This window comes from Pipra filicauda, unplaced genomic scaffold, assembly GCF_003945595.2.
Source record: "Pipra filicauda isolate LSUMZ 115617 unplaced genomic scaffold, ASM394559v2 scaffold270_size1042834_pilon, whole genome shotgun sequence".
Taxonomy (NCBI): domain Eukaryota; kingdom Metazoa; phylum Chordata; class Aves; order Passeriformes; family Pipridae; genus Pipra; species Pipra filicauda.
In genome coordinates this window covers 467,711-494,130 of record NW_024104388.1, presented here as the reverse complement: position 1 = coordinate 494,130, position 26,420 = coordinate 467,711, and the positions used below count along the sequence as shown (strand labels likewise).

The following is a 26,420-nucleotide window of genomic DNA, read 5'->3' as shown; positions in this document are numbered from 1 at the left end:
TGCCTTCAGTGAAGAGATATCTTTTTTTGAGATGTATATTCCTTAGTAATAGTCTTCATATTATTTCAACAGTAAATAAATATTCAAAAGACTCCATAAACATAATTCTAGCTTCCTTCAGAGTGGTTGATGAAACTTCTAGTAAATCTCCCTTTAAGGTTTTCAGTCTAATAAAGAAGACTTAAAAATATGTTTTTGTCAAATTCATTTTGTAATGAACAGATTTTACAAGTAAAAAAATTGTAAAGCATATTTGGAATGTCTGACAAGTGATAAAATATTTTTTCAGGAGTGAATCATCAGATCTATGTTTGTTTTGGTTTGGTTTTTTGTAAGGAAATAATTCATTAATTTCCAAATTGTTGATCCAACATCTTGCTGGATTTTAATCACCCCCCAGTAATGATGAAATTTGGTTTCATTCTCCAACACAAATTATGCTCTAAGAAGTCACAAAGCCCTTTAGAATCTTCCAACAAATTCTATTTTGCCCATAATTCTTACAGAGCTTAAAGCTACACAAGCTGACAATATAATTTGATCATAGAACAAAAAATGCTGTATCCCCTCAATTATTTCTCCCTCTCTCTTTTACCAAGGAAACAAACAAGGCCAATCCATTCTCTTGTCAGCTCAGTGTGACTGACAGTTCCCACCACTGACCCAGGCAACCGCCAGCCCAGGAGCCTTCACACGTCCCCCGGTAAGTGGGGAGCTGAAGTTTTACCTTGGGCATTGTCTTGTAACCCAATGATCTCCCTGTAGTTCCAAGGCCTCCAAAAAAACCTCCCTGTAAACACCTGAGGGAGATTTAACTGCTGCAGGAATGCTGCCAATAACATACAGGGGTTTTTTCTATTACGTTATTTTAGAAATCTGTCCCCTTTAAAATGAAAAAAAAACCCAACCAAAACATCCTCACAATAACTGAACATTTTCCCTATTTCAGTGTGATATGTCCATTTCAATTTGTAACTTAAATTTGTAGGAAAAAATGCAGGAAGGCTGACATCCCGCTCAAGTAATATATCCATGGAATTACAAGCACACAGACACTGTTGTACAATTTTATATACCCAACTTAAAATTACTTAAATAGAACCCTCTTCAACAAGAGAAGAAATACCTAATGCAACAAAAAATGGAAGAAAAAATACAGAAATCGCAGAGAAAATGAAAAGTGAATATAATGTAGATCTAATGAAGAACCCCAGTATCTGTTATATTTAGACATCCATCTGGAAGACACTGTACAGTATGTATATGGGTTTTAAATAACAATATTATGATGTTATGTACTTCCATGAGAGGGTAAAAGAGGATGAGCTAATGCACACACTGATAGATATATTGGTTATAACATTATAACCAATATATCATAACCAAACTATGTCGCTTTTTCCTCAAAAAAAGAAATCAGGTGTGCAAAGTGCAGAGATCCACTGAGACAAACACAACAAATCCTATCACAGGTTAGCTTCTGCAGCATGTTTTGAAGACAACTAAATAAAACTAACTCTTTCAAGGTCCTTGTCTTGTTTTTACAGAATAAAGGTAATCCGAGGATTTGAAATTAGTTACTCAAAATCGATGACTATTGGAATTATTATTAACGTAGATGATCAATATCTCACATCTGCTTTTAGTCATCATGAAAAATAACTTCACCCTAATTGTAGCACTCTTTAAAATATAATAGCATTCAAACTGAAGCAATCTAGTAATACCAATGTCCTATAATTAACCAGCATGGGTAGTTTTTAGGATGTGAGAGCAATTTTGGAACTACATACATTACAAATGTAACAGCTCAGCTACATTACATTGAGGCAATAAGGTGCAATAATTAGATGAACCACCTGTGCTGCAATTTCAGGAATGTAATGGAGATACCAACATGAAATTGTGTTTAAAATGATGATTGACCAGGTCTCACTATGGTTCCTGAAATTGAAAATTGCCTGCAGCACAACAGTGGGAAATGTAACCTGACAAAGTGCATTGCCATGCAAAGTCAGACCTGCAGTCTTTTAAGCCCAATATATTATGAATAAGTGGCCAGAGATCCTTTGCAGAAAGATGCAAAAAACCATAGGGTAAAACCAGCCAACAACCTGCCAATACACAAAATACCTCCCTAAAATTATCTCCTCCAAAATTCCTACAAGCATAAAAGCAATCGAATACAGGACGAGTTGATATTACAAAATCTATACCACAAAATTGGTAAAATTTTCCACTTGTAATAGGCTCTGAAGATCAAACTATGGTTTTGGGTAGCACGCCTCTAATGAACATCATAATAACAGCAGAAGTTTAAGCATAGAAAAAATAACACAGATCATATAAAATCTTATCTATAACTCTAATTAAGGCTAGTTTGCTTCCTCAGCTAAACTATTCTACTTTTCACAGGGAATTTTTATGTTTCATAATATTTTCTGTTGCTCATCATTGACTTCCATTCTTTGATCTTGTATTTGCAATCATTCACCACAGTATGCTAAAAATACATTAGAAATTGCTCTTTTGCATGAAAATCTTAATAGGAATATTGAAATTTGACCAGTGTAAAACTTACAGCGTATTTCCATCAGAAATTACTCATGTTTGTCTAGAAACGTTCTTCTGTAAAAAATAAGCTAAATGAGAATTACAGGAGTTAGTGAATGGAATAAAATATTGACAGACAAGTGTTTATAACCCTGAATCCACACTCTTTTAGTTTCAAACCATTACCCTTGTCCTAGTTAAAAAATCTGTCCCTCAACACGAGTCATAGTTTGAATGTTACCCTGGAGAGCTGAGAACGACACACTTCTATCTGGCTTGACTATTTCAACTTTTCTCTTTCCAGGTATTTCTGTATACAAAATGCATTAAACTAGGAATACTGCAGAGACATTTTTCTAGTCCCACTGTAATTATAATGCATCATTTCATGCTAAGCCCTGAGAAGACTTACAAGCAAATTTCAGGATTCCTAGAAGAGAAATTAAAAAGGACACCACTGAATGCCTTTTTTTTTTTTTTTTACTCCTTGGGTCTTCTGCAGACAGATGGACTTGCTTTTGCTACACTGCAGGTCACTCAGAAGCCAACACAGTTAGTGGAGTGTTTCAGTCTCCAAAGATCCCCAGTGGGTTTGGATCAGCTGTGCCTCAGCCAGATCTGAAGAGTGTTCAGCAAACTCACTGGTCACTGCCTGGCCTCAGCCTGGCTGGCTGCTCACCCACTCCTGCCTGCACTTACGCTGTCTGGACTTATGTACAGCTTGGGGCATGAAGAACAGACCCTCTGGAGTCAAATAAAGGTTTGGGCCAGCCACAAAGCGAAACTGAATCACTGAATTTATTACAGCTGTAAAATAAAAAGTACTGCCAGGGCAAGATTGCCTTTTCAGCATCACTGCTGGTTCTGAAAGAGGGTAGAACTGTGGCACTGGGTTTCTCAGCTGTTAAAGGGTGGAAGGGGGAGCAGTGCCCACTTCTGTACAGAGCTTTCAGATTTGCAGAAAGACAACACAATAAATACAGACTAATACCATCAATTTCCCCTCTTGTTCGACTGCAAAATAAAACATGGAGGGGTGGGGCAGGAATCCATTAGGCTGCTGTTAACAAACTCGCCCCCAGGCAAGAAGTTTAAAACATTGAGATCCGACTGCAGTAGAAAAATAAGACTGATTTCAGGGCAAAAGCACTTCAGATAAAGAACTGTAAAAGCGCACAAACAAGTTGCTGGAGAAAGTGTTTAAGACAAAGATGGTAAAGCACCTGTACGTCACCTTGACTTTTTAAGTTGGTTTTTTTTTTAGAATCATGAACTTAAAATGTAAAAGTAAATAGAGAGGAGAGTATTAAAAATAAAAATATAAAAAGTAAGGTTAGCAGGTTACACTGTGCAGTGTCTTCTTAATTAATTTCTCATTGCAGAGTTTTTCTTTTATTTTTAGAAATTTTTTTAGCCACTTTCTCCAACAGGGAGTGCCAGCCTCTACCTGTCTTAGATCTTTAATTTATCCTGTCACAGATTAATAAACTAAAAACATCAGGAAAGTAAAATGAGTTAATGCAACATACACCAACCGAGATTCTGGCTTCTCACAAACACATGAAGTTACAGGCACATAACTGCCTGACCATTAATATGTACCTACTGCTAAGATGATATCAGTACTTTGTAACTAAACACTATTACTTTGGGTGTGTTGAACAGAGAATCTTATTTTCTCCTGCTAATGCAATAAGAAAATTAGAATTTTCATGATTTGCTCTGTTACATCATAACCCAGAGGGTAAATATTGTCTTTGCAGGAAGGAAACTAATTAAGTTCTTACAGTTCAGATGACAACCCTTCACAAGAACCCTGGGATGGTCTCTCCGTGCTGAGGTCAGAGGACTGTCAATTCTACACTGTGTGCCCAGAACACGATGGAAGAGAAAGCCTCCCTATCTACAAAATAACCATTTGGACCTAATGTCAGCTAAATTAATCCTCTGCCAAGTCATACACCGCAACAGTGATTTTCATCTCTTTCCTTTCCATTCATTATGTATATATATTAAAATATTAAAGCCAATGTGCTTTACCTCAGTAAACAGTACTGTGGGAGAAAATTTTTCCAATAGAAGTGTTTCTCAATAATTGCATGATAACAGTGTCAGCACTGACAAAGAAAATTCAAATGGCCAAATGCAAATTAAGTTAGCCTTGCATATCATTCATTACTACTCATGTAGTTGGTAAATTAATGCATGAATATCCTTTCTCTGTGTGCAAAAGAAGCTTCTCTAACTTCAGCTACTGCATAAAGATGTAGCCCAAACTCAGCTATCAATCTCTGGAAAGGTAGGCCTTACCATCTAGCAGGATATACTTCATTAAAATAGAACAGTTTTCAGATTCAGTGTGAATTAAAAAATAAATAAATTCAGAATGGTGGGAGACTTCCAACTCATACAAAATTCTACCAGGTGCCCTTGGCAGCCTCCTCCTGGATTACTCTTTTCCAGAGGCTGATGAAGATTCTCAGAAAAGCTTGGTTTTATTTCTAAAACTCCATTTGACGGCATAGGATATTCAAAAAGGCTTTTGGAATTCTAAGGCATTTCAGTAGGTTCGGAAGAAACTGTGCCAAGTCAACTCTTCTCAGAAAAAGAAACTCCATAATATATAATCTGTATGACCTCTACAGCTGCCCTGGGTACCTGCAGGGTCCTGTGATGAAACAAAACCAACTCTAAATAAATAAATATAACACTCAGTTTCAAGGTCTGAAGCACCTGGCACAGTCCTGCACCTGGCTGGCACATGGTCAGATGTTACACGATGTACCTTCCAAATGCCATGAGGCTGCAGAACAATCCTCAGCACTTCCATGTAATTCTTATCATCATTAATGGACAATGTGCACAAATATATGCACAAAATTTAGAACTTTCTATTTTTGGACATTAGGACAATTTGATGAGCAAAGTAACACCAGTGTTGATTTTTTAAAATGCTAAAACTTGAAAAATGTTCCGATACTTTCAGTGTACAATTTTACATAACACCGTTCTGGAAGAACTTACAGGGAAAACTTTTCATGCTACACTGAAATGCTGAAATGCATTTTGAAGCACTTGAGCTAATAAAAGCAAGGGGTACATAACTCTCTTTAGCTTATGTAAGTTATTAAAAGCTTTAGATGAATGACAAACTCAGAGGTAGACAGTTACATTTACCTAGCACCAACTTATTTTTTTTTCCAGAATGTGCATATGGCTTTGTCATTTAATGGCATATTTTCATTTAGTCAAGTAAAATTCTTGGAAAGTCTTGGAAAAAAAATTAAATTGCAAATAAAAACTTAGAATTTGTCAGACAAAGCAGCAGCAATATATACAAAGTCCAGAGTTCTCAATCTCACTTATCTGTCTTGTTTACTAAACATTCATAAACACTTTACATGCTCTGTGTCAAAATGTGAACAATCTCCAGCATACCAAGTTCAGAAAATCAATTTTAAAGACAACTAGTCAATCTTCAGCACTTGCTTCAGAGAAGGGTAACAAACCAATAGAGGTGAAAGTAATTATGCAAATGCATGGAATTCTTGAATTTGTGTCTTTATGTTCATCCTGTTATTGGCTCATGAGGTGTTTCCAGAGCCTCTTCATTCCTTGCATGCTCAGAGGTGTTGTCCATTGAAAAGCCTGGAGAATCCAGTCTAAGCAGGCTGGAGGCTAAACTGTATTTTAGTTCTTTTTTTACCACTTCTCCTTCATCCTGCATGTAAGTGGAATTCCTCTGGAATGTCATAGAATCATAGAATGGTTTGGGTTGAAAGAGACCTTAAAAATCATCTAGTTCCAATCCCCCCTGTCATGGGAAGAGACACCTTCCACTGTCAAGCAAAACCTCCACATTCTACAGCTGTTTCTTTCATGCTGAGCTACCAAAAATATATTATCTAACACTACTCCTTTAATTACAAAAACCATAAGCCAAAATGCATACACAGTAAAAATAGATTATACCACAAATACCTATTTTTAAATAGCTTTGGGACTGTTTATGGAGCTCTCTGGACCAAGGTAATTTGCTGAAACTTGATTTGAATGGTACTCATATTTATATTTAGAAATAAAAGCTAACTTAAATCTCACAATAATGCTGTGACAGCAAAATGAGTAAGTTTATTATTGGTGATCCTTGTTTAGCTCTTGCTATTAGAGATGTGGTAATTTTGAAGCACTTGGATCACATGTGTAAGTCTCATTAGTCCACAATACTTGACTGTAAGCAAAACCCCTTCACTACACAACTGAAGTAGCAAACATGCTTTTAAATACTCAGCTTCTCAAAGTAAAAATATCTGAAAAGATGAAGAAATACTTTAACATACATACGGATTTTTAAACTTGAGTCTAACATTTTTATAGACCATTATGGATATTTCCAACTTCATAACAGATACTTAATGCTAAAGGTGATGACACTGTTAATCTGAAAGACAGCAAACAAGGTCACTCACACCATTTTAACTGAGCACAAATCAAGTGCACCTACCACATTTTTGCATTTTAACACTGATAATATTCTCATCAATTCAGAGGTAGTGTGAAAAATCAGCTTATTTACACAACTGCCACAAAATGACTCACAATGCTTTCAGTAAAGCAGAAACTCTTTGAACATTTATATGTGAATGTGGTTTAGAAAACAAGGATTGTGCACTTAGAAACCTAACTAACTCTAAAGATTTTATTTAATGTAACCAATGCAAAGGTAAAATTAGTTTAGCAAGGTAGACAAGAAAGTAAGCCTTCATTTTAAGAATAGCTCTGTCTATAAAAATATAACCTTTTTGTTAGAATTCTGATGAACTTCACTGTAATATGTATCTACTTTTTAAAAGCATTCCCAGTAGTGAAAACCTGCAGAAATCATTGTACATGGTATCACTGTGGTTGTGATAGTTTGGATATATGGGAGAGGGTACTAGTTATTAACATTGCTTAAAGAAATTAAATTCCATGGCAAAAAACTTAGAAGCTTAACAGAAAGAACCCTAATAGAATAGTTAGCTCCATGCAGAAATTTGTTTAAACTAATTTAGAGAGAAAATATTTCTGAATTGGTCTTCTTTTAATAATTCTATATCCCAAGGCCAGAGAAAAGGGCAGGGATAATTGTGCAACAGTAATGCTGGATGCACATTTTAAAGAGATACCCTGTGATAAATGCCACCTAATACTGTTCTTTATTATGCCAATATTGGCAAACTTGCAAAACCCAAGTATATTTTTGGAAGAGAAGGAAACACTTCTAGAAATTTATTTCTAATTATTATTGTAGAGCCTCTATAAGCAAAGCAATCTACTGAAAGGACAATCTCTCTACTTAAAATCCAGTAGCTAGAAATAAAGATACAGGAATAAGCTTAGGAGAGAGAAACCACACCAACTTTTAGCACATTGAAAAATCTACATGAGAAAGAATGCACAGAGGTACAATTAAATGAAAAACTAGGGGAGAGGGACAGGAATTTTTTTATTTTTACTTCCACAACCTGATAACAAAACAACTTGTACTGGAAAAGTCCATGGTTGTAATGCAACTCAATAAAGTGTAGTTTTTCATTTACAGGCTTAGCAAACAAACATAATGCAGCTAAACATATTTCAAAGGAGATTTATTTTTCCAAACTAATCATTTCTTTTTTTTTACCCAGCAGGAAAACTGTAACATTGAGTAGTCCCCCCTGTGCAGTGTGGCCACTCCACATGAACGGAGCACCACCCCCTGTCTCCACCTCTCACTCAGTCAGTCTCTGAATCTTAAAACATTTTTAAGACATGGCACAAATATATTCTATGAGGTCCAGCACTGACCTCTGTAAAACAGGCTAATTGAGTAGGTGTCTGGTAGAATGACACTCTTCTGGACTAGTTGTCAGTCTATAGTATTTGGAGCTCTGTTATTCAAACTAATTAATCCCTCCTAGGTCCAACCCACTCACCTAAAGCTAGAAGGGAACATATGCCATTGCACAGGGAGTTTTTCTGGAGGGTCATGGGTTTTGACCTAAACTGATCAAAAATGCCACTAGGAGTGATACTACAGTTTGCTCCTTGAAATCTACTTTGTGACAACACTGGAAGAAAGCACAACAAAAGCCAAATTTTCATTTTTGGGGGTAGTTTTCTTGTTTGTGGGGTGTTTTTAGGGTTTTTGGGTTTGTTTGTTTGGGTTTTTTTTATCTTTCTGTGGGGGCCACCTGTTACCAAGTAATTAACAAAACTTCCAAATTAAGCAAGCAGAAGTTGTTTTTGATCATAACTAAACTACCAGCCATAGCTGACACAGAAAAATTAGATCAGTGTCCAAACAGGCAGAAAACAAGAATTTTTCTTCTCAGACTATGATGGCTAAACCAAGACAAGTTAAAGCTCAAAATTTTACTGGACAAGTGTAACTTTGGAAACAGCAGCACCTTTCTTTTCTCTTACTTTCCCCCCCATGTGTGCTCTGAATTCAGGCTGACCACAGAGGGAGTGCAGAAAGCTCTTAATAACTTACAGAAAACTCCTACATTTTGCACTACTTATAGTCAGTACCGTACCATTTGCAACCATGTGACCCAGCAAGCCCAGAAATCCCCCATCCTCTTCTTTCCATAGTTTTTATTTGCTTTTTCTTTCTTCTATTGAACCCAAGGAGGCTTGGAGTGAACTGTTTACTAAAATCTCACTGGATGAAACTCTGCTGAATATTCAGACTCTACTGATGGTACAATGAGGAAACTGTCATTGATCCTTCCATTTTGGAAGGACAGATGTGGAAATTTGTAAAAATGGTCCCTGCTGTTTAATGCTATAGTTCAGTGCTTAGAAATCTGAAGAAAAGCCACATTTTCAAACAACTTCTGGTGTGTAAACAAGTTACTGATTAGATGTCATGCATGTGCCTAAAGCACATGAGAAGATTTATATAAAAACTGAAATCAGATACTTGACTAGGACTCACATTTATTGCCTCTGCTAAATTTTAAGCTACTCTCGAAAATTTTACATAATGGTCTTCTTCACTTATAGGAGACTTATGGGTGGCCAGAGCTGGGAAATGGATGACCTCATCCTCCTCTCACAGTAAGTTCCCCAAAGTCAATCAGCTCCTTAAAATTAAAAGTCAGACCCCACTGGAATATCAACTGAATATCAATGAAATTTCAAACACAGAAGTCAAAGTAACTACGTAAACCAGAAGGGCAATGAAAGGGATTTTTAATTAGCTCTGTCCCCTATCCTTGCAGGAGTCACTGGTTTTGGACTCAGGTTCAATCATCTTCTTGGTTTTCTCAGCTGCAGCAGATTTTGTGCAATCTCCTCTGGTCCCTGGGAAGCTTTTCTTTTTCACCACTTGGTGACAAATCTCTCCTCATGTCCCAGCACAAACAAACCATCTCTCACAATGATATTTCTCAAGATATGGAAAAAACCATATTTTGATCGAGGAGTTGTTTCACGTCTGATCTGAGAGCAGAAACAAGCTCTGAATTAAGAATGATATTGGAACTGTAGCAGAATTCACTTCTTAGTATGAACAAATTAAGTAGCTTTTTTTTTCATTTTTTTTCATAAGATCATGCATATGGCAAATTAAAAATAATTATGCACTATCTTGGCTAGCTAAAGAGGGTAGTAGAATTTGCCTTTACTCTTCTGTTCCTCTAAAAAAAAAAAAAAAAAATCAGCCAACAGGAATCTAACCCCAGCTCACTCAGGATTAGATGGATAAACACAGCTTATTTATAAGATAACTCCCTTTTGCCAAACCTTTGGAAACACATATCCAACACAAGCTTTTGATTTTATGCCAAATAACTTCAAATGTAGATTTTTAAGACTGTATTTTTTTACTGTAAGACATATTTTAAAAGAAAAATTGCAAAAGACTGTATACTACCATGAGCTTTGGTGAAAAGTAAATGTAGACAAAATGCATTTCACAAACTGTGTGCCACTGGCATATCATAAGCAGAGAAGTGAACAGAGGAAATTCTGCAATTGCTTAACTTCCTCTCAAATTTTCTCAAAATCAACTTTGCAAGGAAGAAGCAATTGCTCAGTAAACCAAACTAAATTCAGTACAATACAATTGTCTTCCACAGGAAAGTGAAGCCATCCTAATGTAATTTTACTTTTAAGACTAAAAATACTGTAACTTCCTACCAAACTAGACCAGGGCTTGAAAATGACGGTCAGCTAAACACCCGAATTTTTTAAGAATTCATTAACAAGCTGGTATTTTTCATGGCACCACCTACAATAAATTAATTATACTTACGGTTTGAAAAATTAAGACAAACATACTTTGTGCAGTAGTATTTAAAAACCATTTCAATCACAACAGGAGTGCTTGTCATACCTTAGAGCACACAGATGCCTGAAGACAGAGCTACAAGTTAACAATCCACGATCACAAAGGGCATGCTGAGTTTTCACAGTAGCTCAATGCCCAACAGCAGCCCCATGGGTTTCAGTGAAAACTGTTGGTAAAACTTTGCAAAGCAACTTTAGCCCACTTGGTTTATAAGTAAAAGTTTACAGAAAGCATCCTCTTACCTTGTGGTCTTGGTGTTCGTTTCCTGCGATCTCTGAATGCTGCTCCTGACTGCAAGGCCTCCAGCAGACTGTCCATCACTCCTGTCTCATCACCCTCTGAGAAGAGCAGAAAAATCATATTAATCTCAGTGCAACTGAAATCAGACACTTGAGAAAGAAAAAAAAAGTAGAAATGTTGTCAAGTTTACATAATGCTTCCGAGTAAGAGACATACACATTTTAAGGTAATGGATGCTGTCAGTGCTTCAGGTATCACTGTCTAGTTGGTGTATGATGCTCTATTAAGCAAAATTGATGCCAATCCTACTGTTCTTTCAACTTGGAGATGTTATTTTCTGCATTATTGATGACATCTTCAGCTTGTAGATAGACAGCTGCTGGTGAATGACTGCTGCTTCACTGCTAAAATATTTTAAGACTTTTCTGAAGTGGAAACAGGTCATCTCTTTTTGATTTAATCAATGCACATGGAAAATCTGATGACACTGAATGGCAGGAAGTTCAATATCGTAGCACGGTGAATATTTTATATGCTGCCTCCCAACCTCATGATTCACTAAATCCTTGGAAAAAAAATTACCTATACAATGTATGCCATATACTACACATCTAACCTCAAACCATGGATGATGTTCAAGTAATATTCAAGAACAAAGAGGGGAGAATCATGCAGTGTAAAATTTCTTAAAAGCTGAATTTTACTTCTGCTAAATTTTTTCTTCTGCTTTTTTTCATAGCCAAACCAACCTGTAGCCTTTAAATTGCTGGACTTTATGGCGCATTACAGAAATCTGAGTAGAAAAATGACTTCTTTTTATATATTTCAGCCTTAAAATTCCTTTGCATTTCAATCTGCTAATAACAGTTGATAGCAGCATTCAGCAGCATGAGAAATAGAGGTCAAAGAACTGCAATGTTACAAAACTATTGATGAATGTCTCTTTCTGTTCTCGTATCTATGTTATAACCCAGAACTAAAATATAGGCTAGACTCAGCAGGTAGGTGGACATTTTATTCACATCTCTCAGACTTCAAGTTAATATAAATTTCCCCATCACAGAGTGGGAAGATCATTACTTTATGCAAAAAAATTACATTATGGCAAAAAACTTCTGACTCACACAAAGTGTAGGAGGTTAAATGCACATTCAAGCTCTCAAATGTTCAAGTTTAAAAGCAGCTTATTAATGAATAAGCTATTTTGTCCTGGTTCTCTATTACATTTAGGTTTATTAGACTAAATCCAGAGCTGATAAAAGAGCATGCCAATCCTAAAACAGTACTTGGTTCAAATTTCTACATTATGATCATCAGTATAACTACATGATGAACTTAAATTATACATCAATGTAACTTAAACCATTATATATACTATAGAACACATACATAAAGTTCTCCCCAGAGTAAGATGAAAGGGAGCAGTGCAAGTGCAGTAACCAGCAAAAGACTCTGAAATACCAGTTTTAATTGCATTCCATCTAAAAGTCTTGAACAACTATGCTCCTGCAAAATAAATAAGTAAATTAGCTTCTTTCAATTCACACTCACATACAAAGCCAAAATTTTGTTTAAACTGCACAGTATAATTATTTTGCTTTGTGCTTCTTATCCTACACATGCTTATTCATTGATTTGCTGTTGTCCTTGTATTAAATTTATTTTCAAAATCAAAGGTCTGTGAATACACTTTGTCCAAACTAATACACATCAAGTTGGTCTGAAACATTTAATGAATGTGACTGCAAAGCACAGAACTAGTTAATATGTTCGAATATTTTATGTGTAGAAAAACAATATTGTTCGATCCTCATTAAAAGTTAAGAGTTGGCAGTTTATTAAAAGACAAAAATCCTTCAATACTTCATGAATGTTTATGCAGTCTTCCACTTCTTTTTTGCTGAGTCTGCTGCTCTACCTGCTAATTACTGCAACTGCTAAAACCCACCCTATTTTTGGGATACCAAAATACACATTATAAAGGCACATGTATTAAGGAAGCTGTAGAACACAGTGATGGGATTTTTAACTTCTCAAAGTAAAATTCACATTAGGTCTGATCACAGCACTGCGTCTTAATCAAAGTTGTCAGGTGATTAAATGGGAAGTGGACAAAGAACTGCATTTTCAGCGAGCCTTCATTAAAATTCATAAATAAAATTCAACAAATTTCAGTCTTTCCCCCACAGTTCTTTCTGCTGTACTTTGCATATTACCATCTCCTATTTGCCTATTTTTATACTACCTGCAGCAACTTGTAGACACAAACCAGAAACAAAGATAAAAACTGCCAGAAGTTTCAAAATGAAAAAACTTATTTCCAACATTCCTGTCAGCAGAAATAAAATACATAATCATTATTCCTCTTTTAGATATCTTTCATTGTACACAAGGACAGGAGTTTCACCTGGAACAAGTAATTTTCTTCCTCCTTGTGTCTTTTCAAGTAAGCCCCAAGCAATTAAGAGAGAGCATATGTGTGCACACAAGCAAAAAAAATGGCAATTTGCTTTGATTAGCCTTAGCAAAGAGCCAGATTCACTATAGGTATTAAACAGGGCTGAAAAGGCAGAAGAATTCTTAATCATTAATTGACATGTTAACTACAAGCCCCATTTGTTTTAATTTGGATTTTACACTAATATTCTACTGCAGATTTGGTTTAGTCTGTTTTGAAAATGGGTGAGTTTTTGGGAGATTACAGAAATACTTGTCCTCTTGCAGGTCCCATAATTTAGACCAGTGTTAGTCAACAGATTTTGGCCACTTTTAATGATAAAGACAAAAATAGTTTTTCTTCTTCCAAAGAAGATTATTATTGCTTCTTACACTGCTGGAGAGCCCCAAGCAAGCTGAGGTACAGACAAAGAAAAAAAAATATGATGCAATGAACAAATAAAGGCATATTTGAGATGAGCAGGGAATCTTAATATCAAGATACCTCAGCTTTTCATAACTTTTGACCAGTTGTAGGAAACAGAACAGAAGAAGGGAAAAAAAAAATAGGACTTAGTGTGCATTAAGGTGAAAGTGTATATGGAAAAAACTTGCATAAGGTCCATCTGCTTATGAATGCTGAGGAACAGTCATATAGTCAGTCTATAAACAAATTTGCTGTGCATAAGGGCGATACTCTGGATTTTACACTTGACTTTTATAAATAACAACAGACTTTAGATGAATTGGTCTTATTAAGTGTTTAGTATTTGTGGTCAGAGTTTTGTGTTAAATATGACTCTAAACATTAGTGCTCTAGAACTGGACTGCCAATTTCAAAAAGGAGACCCCTGATAAACCATAGGAAATTAAATTAGAGACTGAAGATTTGGATGTGTAAAAGGGTAGGGAGTGATTACAAACAGAACAGTGACTACTGCTAGAGATGGATACTGGCTGAACTTTTCACTTCGATATTAATGCACGTCAGCAGCACAACCCCTTGGAACAAAGACAAGATAGATACATGACCACAGATGAGTAATGACAAATCAGCTTATATAAAGTCCTCTCAGCTGATGTGGAAGCAAATGGCAAATCTCTATTTTTAATTATAGAGATTAACAGGCCATTGAAATGACCAAATACCTACTGCTACTATTTGAGAACACCAAATGTAGAATTTGTAAGAAAAATACCAAAACCTCAGCTGGAGAACAAATCAGTATGATAGTCTTTGGCCAGTAGCACAAAAGATGCTTCAAACAAGTTTTGAATACAGCAGAACACAAGACTACGACACTATAGCTCTGCCACAGATAACAGACTAAATTTACAGTTTATAATTTCTGTTAACACAATATCCTGCACTTCATTTGGCAGAAAATTTCTAGAAAATTTCTCTCTCATTTATCTGGTGTTCAGTATTTGATATAATGGCTGCTTAATTTATTAGTGGAAGGTGAAAAGATGGTCATTAGCAAAATATCTGGCTAAGTAACAACAAAGGGCTGTTCCTAGATACGAAGCTTGAACAACTGAGAGCTTATCAGATCTTTTTTCTGAAAACCTAATCAGTGGATTGGCCATCACAACATACAAATAGGAAATACTAACATTTTGGAGGATAAGATCAGAAGATGCATAAGATTTGGAAGAATAAAATCAATTGACATAATACAACGAATATGTGTAACTTGAGGGGCAAGCCAGGAGTTCTTCAACAGGGAATGACCAAGAGCTCCAATATAAAGAGGTGACTAAAGAAACATGGCTGAATTACCATCTGACTGGTGTGATAACTTGTATCCACTGTATGAGAATTCACATAAAACCAACTCAGGCAGTTACCACAGTCCAGAGATAAAGCACATCAAGTCTTTTACCCAACACAAATAAGTATATAGAGCATATATTTAACCTGCCTCTGGAACACAGCAGAGGGATTAAAGTATCTCCATTTTTAAAAATAATTATTTCAACAGCCTGCCCCTGGACTGCATCATGACTATACCTGACATAGATGTAGAACTAAGATTCTGCAGCAAAGGTAGGCAATTTATTTTAGCACAATCTGTACATTGCTAAATTAACCATGAGGACAGTGTTGTTAAAGGGAGAAAACAAACACCAGCAAATGATGAAGAATGTTTACTTTATCTTATTTTTCACAGAGCAAACACAATCTTTCACCTGCTTCTGTAGCCATTTTCTGTTTCAAGAGTTTCCCTGAAACAGAGGAACCATTTCAACATGGAGATGAAGATAAAATATTTCCCTTGGTTGTCACTGCTGGCTCCTTATGAAATATGACCCTTAAGTTAGATTTAGAATCCTTTTTTGTCAGTATTACATTCCTTTATCACTTTCTGACAAATCTCATCTAAACCTCAAAAAGAGACCCCAACATTCCCACATCCTAATATTAAATGCAAAATAATGTTCTGATCTATTTATAACCCATATGATTAAAATGAAAATTGAAGTTGACAAAAAATGCACGGGTAAAGGATCATTCTTTTGTTAACCTGAAGAGCAACAAAAGCTACAGCTGAGCCAAGACAAGTCTTAATTTTTTAAAAATAACTATTACAAAAAGTTCATGTTGAAAATGGAAAAACATTCAGTCACTCGTAGCCTGTGAGGATTTAAGAACCATTCCTGCAGTTAAAGGAGCAGCACTGACAGTTCACACTAGAAAACGTGCTGATGCTCTGATTAGGGACTAACCTGAACCATGGATGATAAATATTCATAGAATCAGAGCTCTCCCATAGATTTTAAATAAAGATGGGAATACTGAACTTCTGGTTTAATTCAGTAAGAATTCTTGAACTTGCTTCCGTGGGAGTGGCCAACTGATGATTTCAATATCATAGGAGTTTCTCTCCTCTAAACAATTGCATCAAATCGTCCTAAAAATGGGCCCCTAACCTTCTTCAACAGCACTCTAGAGAAGGGATTCAGAACCACAACTTTCTGATATAGATTGAAATTATAGAATTAGAAACTTGGAGAGATCAATTCCAGCTTTTTTGCAGCCTCCATAGCACAAAGCTTTACCTCAGCCTTTAGCATATTATCTTCTCTAAAAACATAGGAAAAAAGGTCTTCTAGCAGAGTTTCTCAGGACTGCTTTTTCAGTTTGCACTAGAAAGGAGATTAGAGGAAACTAGAACATAAAAAATTCCGAATAAATACTGTTCTTAAATAAAATATAAGAACTGGGGTAGCACTATTGATGGCAAAAGGAAACACTAAAAGAGCTTGGGCTTTTTAAGTTACTTGAATGACTTAGAACTACAGAAATGGCACTTCACTTGAAGCCACAGAGCTCAGCCCATGCATCCAAAACATCCATCTCCTAGATATTTGGTTTCCTCAGTGCAGATTCACAGCTATGACAGGCCCTGGCAACATGCTCTTGTTTCTGGAGTGCTTTGCTGCCCTCCCTTTTTATTGTCTGCACTGATTACTACAGGAATACCCAAATATTTTGCTGATGCACTTTTATTTTCTAGTATCTTCCATATGCACTTGCAAAACATCATCTACTCGTTATTACAGATATACTAATTGCAAACTAATCTAAGTTAATAGACAGTGTCAGTATTGCACAGCTATTTTGGCAAAAGTTGACAGGAACTTCACAGGATATTTTTCATAAATCTGTGCCCTTACTGAAAGAGTCCAGTCAAATACCATTTTAAGTAACACACACAGTTTGCCAGTTTCTCCAAAGGGTTTCAAATCTATTCACACCTTGCACTACCCTGTTTTGCTTTAAACTTTTAAGCACTTTTCAAAGTCCAATGTGTGTCCTGTAGAAACTTTTAAACAAGACTTTTTATTCATGACCAGCACCAGAATTTTTAATTGCAATATATTCACTTAAAAAGGTCAGCTTTCAGTGCCTTTCCAGAAAGCGTGTTTTTGTGTTCGCCTCATCTATTTGCATTTTATTCATTTGCTAAATTCATTTTGCATGCATAATAAATATCTCCAGGAAGCAGTCTTCCTCGGCAGTTTGCACTAGAGTGGTGTCTCATGACTCTTATTTACTTCTTAATTAAAGAAAAAGAAGTTAGGACAGGATGACTGATAAGTGAACCTCTATCTCACGTCAGTTTGCAAAAAACAAGGCAAATCCTTGCTTATGGACCAATTAAGCATATTGTTTATGATAACCTGATCTCAGGTTTACATGAAGTTAATAAAAGGAAAAAAAAACAACTGCTTTGTTGCACTGGCAGGTTATTGAAAACAATTTTTGAAATGCACACACCTTTTCATTTTCAGAAAATATCAGGGTGGTCAAGGTCTGCTTTGGCAGGAACGGGCTTAATTGAAGCTCCTCCGCATCATCCCTGGGGCCTCATCCTGCCCAGGCTGCTGCCCCTCACAAGGATGACTTGTACTACACTTAAAATAGGCTGCAACATGGACTACTGATGAACAAATGGGAAGAGATTGCCTCTATGTGGGAAGGGAAAGATTGTGCAGCTCAAAAAAAACAAAAAAAGAGAAAGAAAAATGGCCATATGATACCTAAGGATAAGGTACAATACCTGTAATCAAGTTCTACCCAAGGTCTTCTGTCAGCATTAGCTTTCAGGAAGTGTGCAGTGAATTCCCACAGACCATTGACATCAATATGAAAAACAATGACTTCCCAAAAGAATTGTAACACTTGCCTCATTGACATCCAGCACCATAAACTAATAATCTTTAAAAGGTACATAAGCCCCAGGTTTTACCACACCAGGTACCCCATGCAATCACCAGCCAATATGTAAATCCAAATGATCAAGGCTGAGACACTTGCAAAATGTTATGTAACTCAAAATAAACTTAGTATGGATTTCTGTTTGTGCTAAAGGACTTGGAAGGAAGACAAACCGACCAGAAAAGCACAGAATCATTAGGAAAGTGTAGCAAAAGTAATCTCTGGAATTATATCCTGCACCAGTCAGTTCAAGTGGAACAACACTTGAAGGAAACCCAGTAGAATTACTGCTCATACTACAACATACCAGACTGAATAAATAGCATATGAATTCTTATATAAGGGTACTTGAAAAGGGAAAGTAGGAATATCCATCAACCACTAGCACAGAACTTCACTTCCATTATCTTCATCTCATTAGGAAAGAATGTTAATATGTCTTCAAAACAATTAATTCAATACTAATTGGGACTGAGGAAGCTCATTCTATCTTTTATCCTAATACTGGTAGTTAAAAGGTGATTTTAATTGGCATAGTAATCAGATATAATGAAGAGCAAAACTGTTTCTGATTAAATAACATTTGCATCAGAATTGCTGTTTGACACTTTTCAGCTCCCAGAAAGCTCTCCCCCGTTCTTCTTTTCTCTCTGTGGTTCAGATATGCACAGGGAAGCAATGCTGCAAGGATTTTGCAGATGTTTAATCAGGCAGAAGTCATAAAGGACTTTTCCTCAGAATTCATCTCCCACAATGAGAAAGAATAGTTCATGATTCGAACTGTGAAACTTAAGGAGTGTGGGTAAGGAACTTAAATCTTTCTATGCCTCCAATACTTCACCAGGAATCCTGGCACACAGAAATACTTTACTAGTCTGGGAAATATAACAAAGATGAGTCAATAAAAGCAGACTGAAAAGAACACCAAATATTCCTGAGCCATACAGCTACACCTGAGGAGGGGGAGCACCCACAGCAGAACAGAGTCCAACAGGTGCTGGAATGTCTTGCTCTGGTTTTGACTGCACCCCAGCTCACAGGAAGGGAGGTGCAGGCACAACATAATGGGAAATATGCATTAATAATAAAAATTTTTAAAATGGAAGTTATAATATTAAGCAACAAGTCTCACGATAAATTATTTTAAGGGGTAGTTTTAAATCAATATTATATATATACATATATAAATAATTTAAAATTTATTCTGAAAAATATTAATTCAAGTAAGTAGAGTTCCATGACAATGTAACAATTTACTTCTCTTGGTGAAACTCACCTGATGTTGACAATTTTGATAACTTTTTTGAATTGTGATTTTTACAGAGTTTTTCAAGATTTTTACATTAATCTTTACATATTTTGGAATATTTATCAGTTTACATGTAATATTTATGCGGCATCTCAGTTATACAAAGCACAAAACCACCAAATTAAGTAAACCAGTCTTCAAAATTGTGGCAGCTCTGAGGTTACTTCATCACTGGCTATTATTCAGGGCAATTCTTGATTCTGGCCACACTGAATTTCTTGCAGTTACATCAAGAAACTGGTATTAATCCTAACATTTAATTATAACTAATCTAACCGAATCTGGATTCTCCAGTGGCCTCAAAAAAAGTTGTCACTGAATGGCCAGGTAACAAAAAAACCCCAAAAACTTATTACAGAACTACACACTAAAAGGCTGGAAAATGTAGGAACCCTATTGCTCTGACCTCAAAGGCTGTAGCAATATGCTAAAATGTTATTCTTGAAGATACAGATAGAGAAATAGCTGAAAGAGGGTTAGGTTAAAACACCCCTTTGGGTGAAAATTACCTTGTCAAAATGACAGCTTGAGAGGACATCTGCCTCCTTCCTCTAAGTCTTCTGTGTCACATTCACTTAGACAAATTTACAAACTATTTATATAAGCAGGAATGAGCACACAGCAGAAGATGCATTAAGAAAAATATTAGTTACTTGGCAAAAAAGTCAATTGAATATCAATGTCATAGAATCCAGTGGAGATGGACATATCTCCCTCGTACTACCATGGCACTAGAGTTGTACTATGTGAAATGGATAATTCAATATATTTAGAAAGTGGAAAAAAAATTTAGAAGTATTAAACTAATTTACTAATTTGGTGTCCCAGGTTTAGAAACATCAGTCATTTAAATGGCAGTTTTGGTGCATTAGGCCTTGTACAGTTATTCACATATTTGCATTTTCAGTGAAAGAGGCGACAATGCAAAACTAAACTTTAGTTTTATCTGTTGATAAGAAAAGTCTTTCATGATGAAAAAATGCTATCAAGTGTACTGAGGTATCTCTGCCACTGTCAGCTGTGGTCTGCTCCTCACCTGCTTAAAAAGTTAAGGGATGGAGACACATATGTTCTCATCTACTGAGCTAAGGCAATTAAAGGAGTTGGGAGAGCTACAGCCCTTAAACACAGACCAGTTCACTGACAACAGAATCTAAGTGAGCTTTTCACACTTTGTAACAGCTAATAAAACATATTGGCTCACACTGTCTTAAGTGGTAGTTTAAATAGCCTCTCTCACTGTTATCTTGAAGCACACTGGCAGAGGGAAGGGTGATGAGGGGATATTTAGGTGGTTCTTTCCCACTCACAGAAAAGGGCCTGTCCATATTACTATGGACTTTTTTTTCGGTGGGTGAGGTGAGAGATATTAAAGAACAGTCAAATGCATTAGAAAAGTCTCATTAGAAACCTCCACAAACTTGACTTCACAAAAAAAAAAAGACAATGTGTTTAAAAAAAAGACAATGTGCATTTAAATTTTATATTTTGTTTATAGTTAAACTGAAATTGGACTAATCTTTATATGCTCTGATATTAAGGTTTGTCGCCTATACAAAGCAACAGAGTTATTCACTAAAACTTATCCCAAAGTATATTCCATGCAGCGTCACTGTCAGTTCAAGCAAGGCCAAAAAATAACAGGATTTGTGGTGCCATTGCAAAAACCCTCCAAAAACCAAACAGCATTTTTCCATGAGTATGGGCCTGTTAAGTGAATAACAAAGATAAGTGTTTTACAGCTGGGTCAGATTAGCAAACTCACAGAAACTGAACAAAAAACTGCAAGGAATCTCTTGCACAAATGCAAGTTTTGCCACCTCTACTTGCCTTCTAGAGTCAGACAGGTAAAAAACAAAGCCTGTGTTCTACAACCTTCTGGAAATATGCACAACATCAATATCAAGCCCATTCCATTCCTTCTTTTTCACTTTCTCCTCTCTTAGGGTGGCCCCATGCGAAATACAATATTCTCACAGCTGACAAGTCTAAACACATTGCTTTTTATCATGCTGAAATGTCACTCTGAACTTAGACTCTAAGCTCAACCAGATTTTCCAGCTCCTAATAGGACTATTGGGAGAACATTCATTATAACACAGAGCCCCCAAGCCCAAAAAGAAAGACATTACTTGCCACAATACCTTGATTACAGAGTTGTTTACAGAATGAAATGAACAACAAAGCAGTAAGATCCTCCTTCTTGGAAGTAAACCCATATGAAAAAAGAAAGTCAATTAACTGCTACAAATGAAAAAAAGCCAATAACTCACAACAAAACACTTTGAAAGGAACGTGACACATACTAAGTGACAGATATGGAATTACAGGATCAGGTAGGCTGAAACAAAACAGAATTGTCAATTTTGAAAAAATTACCTTTTTTTTCAGCTTTCCAAACTTTCAGCAAGCATTTCTCACATTGATCAGAAAGAGCCTTCGGTTTGTTACTGCTGACTTTGTTTTTCTTTTAACAAAGCTCTCTGTTAAAAAGGATGCCTCACCTTTGTTCATATCAATCAACTGCTGCTTCTTCTTCTGTCGCTCCAGCCTCTCTCGCTCAGCCTTCTCCTTTGCCAGTTTGGCTCTCTTTGTTTTCTCCTCCAATTCTCTTCTTTTGTTGTTTTCTTTTAATGCCTCCTGCATTAGGATAAAATGAACATGAGTATATATATACTGAGGAAAATAAAAATAACCTTGTTAGCACAGATTTACTGTGCTATTTATTGGATGTATTTACATCCAACGAGGGGAAAAAAACAGGGACTGGCAACCCAATACTTCAAGCATCTTCAGAAATCTTTGAGGTGCCATATTATCTGTACACTTTAGCATTATTAATCAGAAAAAAAGAAAATTGAAATAGCTTTGCATTATGGTGAATGAAAAAATTTCAAGTTTTTCAGCACCAGCATGTCTGTACTTTTTTCCTACGAAGGCTGGAAGTCTAGCTTAAACCTGTATCCTGATGCTAGGATTAAGCCAAGTTTCCACTGCATTGTACTTCAACTCCAAGTAACTGAGACTCAGTTGCTAGAATTTAAGTTACAATTCATCAAAAACTTTTGTTTAAATAGCCAGTCTGGATCACTTAAACATATAAAACACACCCAAAAAAATGGAAAACAGTTGAATTTATAGATTACAACTCTAAAGTCTCTGAGTCAACAGGTTATACAAACTAGAAAATTATAAACTACAATATATAATGTTGCTAGGTTGAAAAAAACCCCACCAAAACCAAAAACCAGAAAGCAACCAACTACTTCCCATGATGTTGCCTGCATCTGGTCTGGAAAATATCCTCCTTTTCCAAAGGAGGTCAATGTTTGCTTTGTTTCCTACACAATGTGATCATGCTCTAAAAACCAGAAAAAACATATATGATCCCAAACACAAACAATGAAGATGATTTCCTTGGGGATGCTTTTGTAAATATCCAAGACAATATATAATTTATTATTTCACAAATAAAGTTTCCTTAAGTTTGGGGTAGACATTAATTACATAGTTCTACTCAGTCTTCAGAAATGACATTTCAAGTGTTTATAAATGAAACAGAATCATTTAGGTTTGAAAAGACCTCTAAGATCATTAGTCCAACTCTTAAATCAGCACTGTCACACTCCCCACTAAATCATGTCCTCAAGTGCCACATCTGCATGTTTTCTGAACACTTCCAGGGATGGTGATTCCACCACTTACCTGGACAACCTGTTCCAATGCCTGACCACCCTTTCAGTGGAGAAATTTTTCCCAATATCCAAACTAAACTTTCACCTTACTGTGCACATGCCAGGAAGAAATGATGGACAGCGACATCAATCATCAGTCCTACCTAAAGCACCTTTAAATGTTATGACATACTAATTATATCAGCACTTGGTAATCCAAGACTCCCAAATGCTTCCAAATAAAGAATATTCATTCAGGCAAGGGACATCATGTCTTAGTGTGCATATGCCATTTCTAGAGTTTACTGAGGTAAAGTCCTACATTTCACCCCTTCTTTCACAGCTGACACTGTTTTAAAGATGCTGGTACTACAGTTAGCAGCGATGGTATTCGTGGCCCAGCTTTAGTATTGTACTAAGAACTGCATTGGCTGCACTATGAGAGAACCAACTGCATTCACTGCACTATGAGAGAACCAACTGAATTGAGAAACACCTTTTCTTTCAGAAAAGAGAAAAGAGAATTAAAGGGTAAAATCAATGTTTTATCCCTTTTGATTTTGGACATTCTGTCTCTGCACATTCAATCACACTTGACAGAGATTTCATTTTACTGCAACTTCACAGGCTGTAATAGAAGTAAATGCCCACAATCTTATGAGAGAAAGCAAATATGAAATGTCATGGCTGCACTAGTAACCCACTAGCCATTGACAGACTATGATTAGATCATAGATTCTGTCACAGGAAGACTACAGCAGGCTGAACTCAACAAGCTCTAAAGTTATTGTATCTGGAAATTCACTCTGAGCCAGGCTGTACAAGTTCTAGCTGAGGGGAGATTTTGGGGAAATTCAGACTGCAGTTCATAAAATACAATGGATACCAAGGATGATTAAAAAAAAAAAGTCATTTAAAATAAAGGTCCAATCTTCTTGAAGAATAGTAAGATAACAACATACTGATCACTCTGTGTGAGAGTGCTTATCTTTATCTACCTACACCCATCTACCACCTGGAATGTACTTGTTTGTTATTACTCTCCACCAAGCAGTTGGACTCTTGACCATTTCTTATATCATTTACTACTGTACTGAGAGCTGGAAAAAAATAATTGGCAAAAACATACTCCCACTGGTTTTCAAGTTATGTGCTGAAGGCAAAATAAAATCTATATTCATCTATATTTATAAACATACTTTATATCTGAATTAATATTGCTAACAGATTTGATCATAGCTTCTCAAAGCTGATTGAAGATGACTGTAAATAAATGTGAAGAGAATTTTGACTCATATGTAGAGTGGTTTCTACAGCATTTGCTCTGCCTGGATTATACCACCAATCCTTTAAGTTTGATTTTCTACAGTTTCACTACAAAGGGTTATTTTTCTCTCTCATGTGGCTTTGAATACTTTATTATTAAGTATTTCCTCTTTCTTTAGACCTCAGGACTGTGGATAAGTCAAACAATATTTAATACAAATGGGACATCATTCTGCACCTGCCTCACAACAGTGTTATTTGGGCCCCACCAATCTGAAGTTAAGCATTAAGTAAAGTCAAAAGAGATCTGGACATCATCTCATGCTTTCACCTGTTTTTCTTTTGGCATGGTTTTTTACTCCTCTATACCTTTTCTCTTCCAAACTCCTGAGTTTCAGTGGATTTCTTTTAATATACAACAGTGCTATTATCAGACTATTTTTTCAGTATCAAATGTCAGTGATACCCTTTTTGTGTAGGTTTGTAGGCTAAATTACCTCAAAAGATAGAGATCAGTTTGAATACCGAAAAAAATAGCTCTGTAACCCACATTGCTTTTAAAAGACGGGAAAAAAATCAGCAGTTCTGTTACTGCAGTGTAGTTCAACAGTGACAAAGTACTTACTAGTGTTCATAGGTATTTACTGCACAACCAGATTTATTCCCTAATTAAAGGATAAAACTAAACCAATCTAACAGTTACAATTCAGACAAATGTCACAGAGCAAGAGGCCATCCATGGGTAAGAATAAAAGCCTTCTCAACAGCTTTGGAAAACATCTGAAAAGCATTCATCCAGATACTGTCTTTTCAAAACATGAAGTGTATGCAAAAAATAATTTTCAAGTGAATCTCAACAGATAGAAATATTTAAATGCATACAATCCCTTTTCTTGATGTGCTGTTCACAACCCTCTGTTTTCTTGGTTTGGTGCAGAAGGCCATGCAGTTTTGCTAATTCAATAGCAAATTAAAAGTTAAAGAAAGTTTGATTGTGGGTTTGTTTTGTTATAATAAAAACAAAACCAAATTATTGTCTCTCCTAGCAGAAAAATAGATTCAGCAAGGAATATTATCTCTTTTTAAATGAGTTAGCTGAAGAGGCACATAGTTTGATGTTCCCCCTTGTGTTTATTAGGATTCACTGAAGTACAGCTCTTGCACTCAGGACTGCCAGTTTACAGTTTGGCTTCCTTAAGAAGCAAATAAAAAATTAATGCAACTCTTGCATTCTGTACATATCTTAAGTTTTGACAGACAAACATATTCACACATCGACATGGTTGTAAATAGACTCTCAAAGGTAAATTATTAAAAACAAGAAGAAAGAAAACAAACTGTAGTGCACAAATCTCCCCGGATATTAAAGATGCAGTTGGCTACAAAGCAGTCATGCACCAATAATGAAGGCTGCCTGTGATCCCTCAGGCCTTCCCTAAATTTGCCTTGCAACTGCAAAATATGTCAGCTGAAGTTCCAGGAAAATAATCTTTTTCAGCCGTAAGTCGTTAGAAACAACAAACTCAGATTAACTGGAAGTTAATCTACAGAAATAGAGAGAGTTAAAATACAGCAGATTGTGCAATCAGTTTACATGTAAAAGAAAGATCTTTTGGTATTCCTTGGAGGATAACACATTTAAATACATTGCTATCCTTATGAAAATAATGGAAAAGAGATGTAATGAGCTGGTATTAAAGAAGAGCAGACAAATTGAATTTCCTGATGGGTGGCCATGAAATGGTAAGTAGGAAAGATTACGTTTGGGACACTGCCCTGTGCTTTGTGCATCAGGGCCATCACATGTGACAGGGAATGTCTTTGACATGCCAGCACAGATTAAGGGCTTGGCAAGTGTAACTCTGCTGTCTGCTCAGGTAGGCAGAAGGGGTTTGC

General features: G+C 36.0%; 1 protein-coding gene across 3 annotated transcripts in view; it reads right to left on the bottom strand.

Annotated features, from left to right (window-relative positions):
* Positions 1 to 26,420, bottom strand: part of DIAPH2 (diaphanous related formin 2) — a 199,569-nt gene that overhangs the window by 47,176 nt on the left and 125,973 nt on the right. For all 3 annotated transcript variants that reach the window (XM_027740737.2, XM_027740739.2, XM_027740740.2), the window contains 2 exons: positions 22,089 to 22,224; positions 11,116 to 11,211 (listed from right to left, as the gene is read on the bottom strand). In XM_027740737.2, the coding sequence (XP_027596538.1) occupies positions 11,116 to 11,211; positions 22,089 to 22,224 (232 nt within the window). The remainder of the gene's footprint in view (positions 1 to 11,115; positions 11,212 to 22,088; positions 22,225 to 26,420) is intronic.